Source organism: Momordica charantia (assembly GCF_013281855.1).
Source record: "Momordica charantia cultivar OHB3-1 chromosome 7 unlocalized genomic scaffold, Mcharantia_2.0 BLBB01000007.1, whole genome shotgun sequence".
Taxonomy (NCBI): domain Eukaryota; kingdom Viridiplantae; phylum Streptophyta; class Magnoliopsida; order Cucurbitales; family Cucurbitaceae; genus Momordica; species Momordica charantia.
In genome coordinates this window covers 11,547,721-11,557,420 of record NW_028275165.1, presented here as the reverse complement: position 1 = coordinate 11,557,420, position 9,700 = coordinate 11,547,721, and the positions used below count along the sequence as shown (strand labels likewise).

The window sequence follows — 9,700 nt, the reverse complement described above, 5'->3', positions numbered from 1 at the left end:
CAAGGAGGGCAATACGAATTTAACAATTTCGCCCGGCCAAATTTACGGATCAATAGTCGCCAATAATCCATTATCCTACAAAACACTCAAAAAGTATGTACTAAAAACAGGTTAAGAGTTCAAAAGACTTGCTCCACTTCATGAATATTGTCATTTTCCAAGCAAATTGTATCAGTTGAAAGTCAAAAAAAATTTAAAACTAAGAAGAGGCAAAAAGCTCTCTGTAGAGAAAACCAAAGAATTCTATGGAGATCCCCTAAAACATTCCTTGACCAACTTTATAACAGAAACCCAAAAATAAAAAAATAAAAATAAAAAATATTAGAAACCTTTGGATTCCAGACAGAGTCTGCAAAGTCCAAAAGAAAGCAAATGATCCTAATAACCAAAAAGAAAGCAAGTGATAGTGACATGTGAAAAAAAAGGCAATAATTTTGCTGTTTTTGTGACTAATCCAATCCTCCAAATAAAGTAATTGAATTCAAAGGAGAAGATGAGATCCCATCAATTACAATTACATTACACATCAACCAGCTAATTGCCTTTCCTTGTTGACCACACCAGACCAACACCACAAATTTCTGTAAGAAGCTCAAAAGACATAAAATCAATCTTTTGAGCCCATTCACAAAGTTAAAAAATTATGTAAACATGAGGGAAACGCTCCGTGCTTCCCCCGACACCGAGCGAATGAAATCCCGGGGAATCCAAAGCCTTCTTTCGCTTTTGCTTAATACATGAATGAATAAAATTCCTTCGCCTAATTTCTAACAACTGCTACTTCCCCAGCAGCAGCAGCACAGACTCCTGATCTCAAAGTACTACACTCCGGACCAAACTTATGATATAGTGTTGATAGTTTTCTCTCTCGAAGAACGACTCGTTCGATGATATGCTGGAACGAACGAACATGAATCTCCCTTTTCTCATTTTCTCATATCCTTCTTATCGAATCACGTGAGAGGCTTTGTCGATGTGGTTAGTGTGTAACGAGGCGTTTGTGTCATCCAGTGGAGACTAACTCGGAGGAATTCTGCTCGGATCCTACTGCAGAAGAAGCTTGCGAAGGCCCCGACGATCCAACCGCTATTATCGTCGCTGTTGTTGCACCTGTAACATTTCGCACACAACATAAAATCCCCAAAAACCAACATACTTAATTCTCTCCGAGCAAAATGACATTCTTTAGCTAACAATTTCTCGACATCATCATTGGCAATAACAAATTACATTACAAGCATTTGTATTTCATTCAGCACCTGCAGAGGTCGTTCCTGCACCGGTCACGCCGGGAAGAGATAGGATACCGCTCGAACCGTGCTGCTGAGGAACATACGGATACTGCATAAGCTGGGGATACTGCATTCCAAATCCATACCCCTGGCTACTCTGCGCGTAGAACGGATAGAGACTTTGAAACGTTCCAGCCGATCCCGAAATCCCATTTGCAGCGTAGTAAGGCGAGAACTGCTGGCCTCCGTAAACGCCGTAGTAGTTCTGCAACAAAAAAGCTCACCCCAATCAATCCCAGGAACAATCATAAACACAGAACAACATCAAACCAAACCAAACCAAATCGAACAACATTCTCACCAATGGAAACATTCTATCTTGTGAGTATCCAGCATACCTGAAAGAAGGCCAAAAGAGAGCTCTAATGAAAAAAAACAGAAAAATGGGGAATTGGGTTTCTGTAATAATTGAGATCACAAATTTACAAGATTACCCATATGCTGAAAGAGGGAATGAATAGTGAGGAGTGGGGTGATGAATGTAGGGAGGGCCAGGGGGAGGCACAATCCCATTACCAGATGCTACTGCTGCTCTGAATCTTCCACCACCTGTTGAAAAAAATTGTTGAGAAAATTGGCATTTGGCAGAGGGAAATTTTAGAAGAGAAAGAAGAGAAAAAAGAACCATGTTGAGGAGGAGGAGGAGGAGGGGGAGGCTTATGGGCGCCAAGAGATGCAAGATTGCAGTTGGCCCTTCTTCCATCGATCACAGGGGAAGGGTTTTGGCACGCTCTAATGGCTGCTTCCGGATCCTTAAACGTCACCTAATCAAACCCAAAACCAAAAAAGCCCCAATTCCCAAATTTGGAAATGAGAAATGGAAATTAGAAAAATGGAGGAAGAGGGTTAAAAGAGAGGGGACTTACAAAGCCGTAGCCCTTGGATCTGCCGGTGTTCTTGTCTATAATAACGACGGCTTCTAAGATTTCTCCGAACTGCTCGAAATACCTTCGCATGGTGGCGCGCTGGGTCTCCCAAGCGAGGCCTCCGACGAAGATTTTGGTGAAAGTGGTGTCATTCGATGGGCTCTGGAATGGTCTCTGCTGAGACATCGCCGCCGAGGCGAGTGTTTGGTTTTGCGGACCGAGTCGAATCAATGGCGGGGGAGACGCATTTTGGACATTTTTCTTCTTCTTCTTCTTTTTCTTTTGTATGTTTGTTTGTTTTTTTTTGGGAAATAACTAACGCTTTTTCCACATACATAAACAACGACAACTACCCAGATTCCTCAAACAAGGATACCCTTAACGAGAAAATCATTACTGTTTCCAGCCTGATTTTTTTTTTGTTTTTTAAATGGAAGGAAAAATTATCATTTATATATATATAGGTTAAAAAATAGTTTGGGTGAGTTCTTGTGCTTTATATTGTTAAGATTTTATGTGCAGTAGGAATTTGTAGATAATTTACAAATGCTAATTACCAAAATTGTTATTTGTTATATAATAAGGATCCATACTTAATTTTCATGAGATTTTATTGAGTAGAGATTAAGTTACTACAAGGAATAAATTGTTACCCATAGAATTAAAGGACTAAATTGTTCCTTCAATAAAAATATATGGATCAAAAATATTTTTTAACATTTATATATATTAGAGATGAATTTCTTTTAGTACAACAAATTGTGAGTACGAGGGTTTGAATCACATACCTCAAATAAAATTGTAGATGTCAATTACTGAGCTATACACTATTAGAGATGAATTGAAATTTGGAGATTATAGTTTAAAATACTATTTTTGTCCCTCTCCTTTCAGCACTCGTTCATTTTAATTCCTCTACTATAAAATGTTCATTTTGATCTCTACATTTAACTTTGATTCATTTTAGCCCTATTATTTGAAAATGTTCATTTTGATTCTTGTACTTTTAAAAAATGTTCCTTTTTACAAAATTTAACAAAAATTTTACACATAACGAAATCTTTAGTATAAAGTAATGTTTATGTTTTAAGAAATATATTAAATGTAATGTCGTGTTGAAATTGTGATATAAAAATATGAGATTACAAATAAATTAAGATCAAAATGGTCACTTTTTAAAAGTTATAGGGATCAAAAATGAATCTTTTGAAATTACAAGGATTAAAATGAATGAAATAAGTCAAAGAGAACATAGCTTACCAGTAGTTGACATATATTTCCAATCAAGACGTTGTGAGTTCGATTTTCCACCTTACATGTTGTTAAATAAAATAATACAGGGACGAAAGCCAATATTTTAAAGTACAAGTATTGAAATAAATCAAAATTGAAAAAATACAACACTCAAACTAGTATTTTAATAGAGATTATAATATGGAAGGAGAGACAATATGATATCGATGAAGAAGAGAGAGAAAAAGACAAAAAAGCTGCTAGTGGGTACCCACGCACGACGACACATCCTCGAGAGAGATTTTTGGTAATACCAAAAATGGAATATTTAACTCTTTTTTTTTATTTATTATTATTATTATTATTATTATATTCGCTGGATTGGTCTGGATTACCCTTTTGCTTCGCTGTATTCAAAAGCAACTCTCTTTCTCTCTCCTCTCTATAATATTACTTTGCTTCCTTCTTCGTGTATGGCCTTTGTGGGATGTCGAGATTTGAATCCGATCATAAAAATTTTGATACTACGACGGTATGATGCTATTCTTAGTTTTGTTTAAGAATAATGTGGAATCTAATAATATTAAATAGTTATAATTTTAAATCTTATTTTAGTTACATACTTTTCATTTTTGTCCATTTTGATCTCGGTATTTTTTAAGTGTTTTGTTTAGTTTTTATATTTTAGTATTTGTACTTTTAAAATACAAATTCTATATATTATGGACTCTCATAGACTAAAAATTTATTGAGGTCTTGGCATTGCAATTGAAAAAAATGAGAAAAAAAACGGACAGTCATTTTTTATAAGTCCGCAAACCAAAATCGATGTTTTGGAAAGATGATGGTTAAAATGGACAAAAGTTGAAAATTTATTGATTAAAATGGGTGTTCTAAAAGATTAAAAAAAGGCAAAAGTGGGGGAGCGTTTAAGTTCTGTTTTGGTCATTGAACATACTTTTGAAATGTCTATTTTAGTCTTGAACTTTAAAAATGATTGATATGAACTTTCAAATGTCTATTTTAGTCATTGTACTAAAAAAAATAACCATTCTTGTTCTTGTTATATTATTTTTCCACCTAAAATTCACTTTAATACTCGTTTTCGACTAATGTGGTTTAAATACACATACTCATATTAACACGTTAGTACACACACTCAAAAGTTGTGTTATTAATTTGATAAAATCAAAATAAAAATAAAGACCAAATAGTTACTATTTTGAAGTTGAGGAACAAAAATAGACAATAAAATTTCAAAGATTAAACCTTTTTAAAGTTCAAGGACTAAAAAAGAAATAACCTAAAAGTTTAAGGACCAACGTTATAATCTTAGAATTTTGAAGAAAAAAAATGGAAGAGCTAAATGAAATAGACCTAAAAATTCAAGGGGTAAACTTAGCATTTCAATCAATAACTAAATAAGAAGGAAAATTTAGTGCCATAATCATCCGTCTCTCTCTAGAGAATTATTTTTTTAATGCTAATGTGAGTATCCAAAGCCTAAAATTTGAAGCTTTTTGGGCATTGATGGATGCTTCCCTACGTAGTCAGAAACAAAGCTTATAATCTTTTGACCGGACAGCGCCCACAGATATCCGCCCTCTCATTCATTCGTCCACTTATTTTTAAATGTTGTTTACAGTTTCCAATTTTGTTTTATTATTATTATTTATATAAAAACGATGGAAATTTGGATGAGTGGACAAATTTTTTATACATATTTTTATATTGTATTTTGGCTAAAATATATGAAATCCCCCTTTATTATAAGGTTGGTTTCAATTATGCTATTGGATAGCGTAAAGTGACCTTCTACGTGGAGGAGAAAGATAGGTTATTGAAAGGCGGATGAATAATACCTCAAACTTTGAGTTCGAGGAGTCATGTCTCGGACCTCAATCGGATCTCACCCACAATTAAGGGGTGAGCCGAAGTTGTCCGTGAACAAACCGCTCTCAATCGTTTTCCCCACTATTGCAAAATCTAAGTCTAGCTAGATTCTCGTAGTAGTGTCTGATAACTACAAAGTGGATCACACATCTCGATGAAATAAATATTGGAACAACTTCTGTATGTAGGCAGGTGTATGTTTAAGATTGCTCGTCTAGGCTCCTCAGATATATTGATTTGAACGTTGTTTCTTATCTATTATAGGTCTTACACTCACTTCGAAAACCTCATTCAACACTTCTTTGGACGTTCAATTTTCACGCTACTGCACTCTTGGTTACAAACTTTCATTTTAATCCTTAATTTTGAGTTATTTGAACTAAAAAAAATCTTTATTAGTTTCTTCTATAAAAAACAGAATGAAATTCTAACTTCGAAAATTGAGTAATAGCTTAGATGTTAAGGTTTGAGAGAAGAAAAGAAAAATACACGTGGCTATTATTTTTCTTTAGTTCTTCTCTCTCACAATCAACGTTGGAAAAAAATTAGCACTAAGACTTTGGAAAAAGAAATTGGGAAAATAAAAATAACTCTATATCATCAATGAAAAGACGATTATTATTGTACCATTTGTGGCTGAATTGCCTGCGTTGCATTGATGGTATTTGTTTATGCAAGGATATGCACAACAATATATTTCCGACTGCAGCTCGAACTCGGAACTCGGACCGATCTGAATACCTGTGGCGGACCTGCACAAAAGGGTGAGCACTCCGACGATCAAGTCAGTACAGGTCGGATTCTTAGTTTAGTTCGAGGTCAGAAATCATCGTACCTGATCGTGGAGTGAGGTCCTCTACTTATGGGTGGTAGTCCCGCCAATCTCGCGACGGTTACACCCGGTAATCTCGGGACCATCGGTTACACCCGATAATCTCGGGACCATCGGTTACACCCGGTAATCTCGGGACCCTCGGTTACACCCGATAATCACGCCGCTGACAGCAGCTCACATTGGCCCCTACCGAGCTTCCCGGTAGGTCGGACCTTGGCCAGGTTCACCTCGGCCCTCACACTTAGCATCCATCAATGCTAACGGCGGTGATCTCGGCAGTCCGAGCTGGGCATGACTCATAAGTCGTCTTGGAGAACCAATAGGAGTCCTCCACGTGTCCAGGGTATTCTTCCCCCAAACATTGGCCCCCTCTCTGTCTGGTCCGATCTCGACCTGGCAGAGAAGTTCATTCGACTTGCTTTGGACGCGTGGCGATTTCCTATTCGTGGGAAAATATGACCGTTGCAGTAGATTTATCGTCGGAATATTCAGATATTCCGACGTTTCGGATCTTAGGGAGGATCCTAGCCGCTCGTTGATGACACGTGTACGGTGGGGAAATTTTTCCGACAAGCTATAAATACCCCCAATCCTTCAGGTCATACCTTACGTTCCCTGAATTCTTGGAGTTCGATCTGAAGGTAGCTCGAACCCTTGGTAGGTCGGTCTCTTCCCTCACTTTCTCGTTCGAACGTAGTTGCCATGTCGTCCTCTTTTAGCAGCAACTTAGGATCCGATGAGGATTTGGCTCGTAGGTTAGAGTTCGAGCTCGAGGAGATAGAAAACTTTAGGTTCTCCGATGACGGGGAGGATAGTGATGCCTCCACCTCGGGTCAGGGTTTGGAATACCCTTCTAGGCTACCCGAGCACTACCTCGGATCCCTTCGTAGGGGATTCGCTATTCCTGAGAACGTCCTCCTTAGGATGCCGGAGGAGGGGGAGAGAGCTGACAATCCTCCGGAGGGATGGGTCACTCTCTACTTCAAAATGTTTGAGTACGACCTCAGACTTCCCCTTCACCCTTTCGTCCAAGAGTTTCTTTTCCGAACAGGGCTGGCTCCGGCTCAAGTGGCCCCCAATGGGTGGGGCGTCATTTTTGCTTTGGCCATCCTTTTTTGGCTACGAGCCCGGGATAGTGAAGAGGCCGAGCTGTTGGACGTAGACCAGCTCCTCGCGTGCTTCGAAGCGAAAAGGATAGCTAAGAAGCCTGGTCGGTTCTATATGTGCGCAAGAAAAGGCGCAGGCGGTATAGTTAAGGGACCGACCTCCATCAAGGGATGGGTGAGGAAGTGGTTCTACGCTTCTGGGGAATGGCTGGCAAAGGACGAGTCAGGTCGTTCCTTCTTTGACGTTCCCACTAGGTTTGGGAACCTAGGTACGAAGTAGTTCTTACTTTTGTGATAACTTCTTTCTTGTTATTCAGGTCTGACTCAAATTTTGTCTTTGTGCAGTTTCAATCCGACCAGTCCCCGAGCTTACGCAAGTCGCCTTCGACACGCTGAAATACTACAAGGAGCGCTTTCCGAGGGGTAGGAAGGTCGGAACCTTGGTGACCGACAAGCTGCTGCTTGAGTCCGGGCTGCTAGACTACAACCCCGCAGTTCGTCCCATTGAATCCACAAGGCCGAACTCCGAACTTGGTATGCCGAGCTTGCTTCCCTCATTTTTCCTCTGACCTTGTGCTGACCCCTGTCCTTTACTTTGCAGCCATGGTTTGCAGATTTGCAAGCAACGTGAAGCGCAAGTCCAAGGGCCGAGCTCATGCTTTTGAAGTCGCCCAGAGTTCGAAACCTGCTACTCCCGCTGTGGCAGGACCAGCCTCGGAAGATCCAACCCCAGTGATCGAACTGGAGTCTTCTGGGGGTCCCTCGAGGGAGAAGCGCCCCAGGGATCAGACCGAGGCGGTGGACGCTTTGCCTTCGGGCGAGGAGGTGAGGGAGGAAGTCCCTCTGAAGCGAAGGAAGAAGAAGAAGAAGACAACCTCCCCCTTGGAGGTCGGAGCTCATGGGGTCTTGCCTGCGAGCTACGCAGATCGGGTGGACGATCCCGAGGCCAGGATGGGCGGGACGTCTGATGTGACGGCATGGTTCAGAGTGGAGCCGTCAAGTTCTAGGGTGAGGGACCAGGTGTCCCGCATCTCGGCCGCAAGTTTGGACCGCTGCCTAAGGAGGGCGTCCAAATTTGTGAGCGACCCAGGGTCCGTTCTGCAGAGGACCATCGACTACGCTGCTGAGGTAAGACTAGTGTCTCCATTCTTGCTTAATTTACCTAACAGGTAGCTCGGTCTAATTCTCTTCTTTGTACCTTTTCTCAGGCGTTCGTTGCTTCCATTCAATCGGCTCTGGCTGTAAAGGCCGAGCTGGATGGGAGGGAAGTTCTGGCAGCGAGGGAGAAAGAGGAGTTCTCCGCTGCCTTGGAGGCTGCTTCCTCCACCATGTAGGATGAGCTACTGAAAGCTCACTCTGAGGTGGAAACTTTGAAGGCCGAGGTGGAGACCAAGGCCGAGCTGCTGAAGAAGGAAGAGGACAGGCGCAAGGCCCAGCTCCGAGCTGCTCATGCTATCACCAGGGGCTTGGAGAAGGAGAAGTTCCAACTCCTCAAGGAGAAGGACGAGATGCTCCAGGCCCTTGAAGTGAAGGAGGAGGAGCTGAAGCACGCGACTGCCGAGCTGGAGACGGTGAAGGAGCGTCCCAGCAATGGAGTCCTACTGGAGGAATCGTTTAGGCAACATCCTGACTTCGACGGATTTGCCAAAGACTTCTCTGACGCGGGCTTCAAATTTCTCATGAAAGGCATTGCCTCCGACATGCCTGACCTTCAGATCGATCTCAGTGGTCTGAAGAAGAAGTATGCCGAGCAGTGGGCGTCTGGGCCTGGCTGCACCCCTGGCCCCCAAGCGTTGGTGGATAAGTATGTCAGAGATCTTGACTCTGACTACTCCAATCTTGAAGAGGACCAGGTCGGCACCACTCAGGAGGGCGCTCCTCAGGCAGGCTCTTAGGCGATCATCCCCCATGAGGCCTTTCTCTGTCTTTCTTCTCTTCTCCCTTTTTTTTTGTTTGTAAGTGTTAGGGCAGAGCTGCAAGGTCTATAAGCCTTGGCTCTGCTTTTCATTCAATAAAGAGGCTCCTCATTTGTTTTTACTTTGTTGCCTTCATCCTTCGGTTTTTTTTGTTTTCAAGTTGAAGCCAATGTCACCTCGCGCCTCGGACCTTTGAGGTCGCGCCATTAACTAAAATACTTGAAATTTTGAACTCGGATCGCTGTCTAGTATTCAATGCATTGCACCAACTCTGGACTTTTTAACATCACACTTTTAACTTAAAAACGTTAAAAGGCTAAAATCCTAAGTCCATAACTGTTCTTCATATTGCACCTCGTACCCTCAGGTTCAAAGGCTTGATCATTCTGAACTTTCACATCGCCCCCTTGCCTTGAAGGTAGGGTTTGAATTTTAAGTTCACCAACGGTTTTGGCATCGCACCTCGTACCCTTAGGTTTTGGAGGATTGAATTTTAACCGATTGCAGGAATGTGATCGTGTGGGAGTCCGTGGCCCCCATTGAATTTCTGGTCGAACTC

At 41.4% G+C, this 9,700-nt stretch overlaps 1 protein-coding gene across 1 annotated transcript; it reads right to left on the bottom strand.

Moving 5' to 3' along the window:
• Positions 1 to 450: 450 nt before the first annotated feature.
• Positions 451 to 2,516, bottom strand: LOC111024422 (RNA-binding (RRM/RBD/RNP motifs) family protein). The gene is made up of 6 exons (XM_022302111.2): positions 2,159 to 2,516; positions 1,918 to 2,056; positions 1,727 to 1,841; positions 1,594 to 1,630; positions 1,260 to 1,497; positions 451 to 1,110 (listed from the first exon to the last, which is right to left on the bottom strand). The coding sequence occupies exons 1-6, from the start codon at positions 2,342 to 2,344 to the stop codon at positions 1,004 to 1,006; spliced, it is 822 nt and encodes a 273-aa protein (XP_022157803.1). The 5' UTR covers positions 2,345 to 2,516; the 3' UTR covers positions 451 to 1,003.
• Positions 2,517 to 9,700: the final 7,184 nt, after the last annotated feature.

What these genes read in the sequence shown, in the direction of transcription:
- LOC111024422 (XM_022302111.2), bottom strand. Translation starts at nt 2,344, where the DNA reads ATGTCTCAGCAGAGACCATTCCAGAGCCCATCGAATGACACCACTTTC. An exon ending in GATCCAAGGGCTACGGCTTT is followed by an intron (nt 2,057 to 2,158) that starts GTAAGTCCCCTC and finishes GGGTTTGATTAG; the next exon opens with GTGACGTTTAAGGATCCGGA. An exon ending in TTCCCTCTTTCAGCATATGG is followed by an intron (nt 1,631 to 1,726) that starts GTAATCTTGTAA and finishes GCCTTCTTTCAG; the next exon opens with GTATGCTGGATACTCACAAG.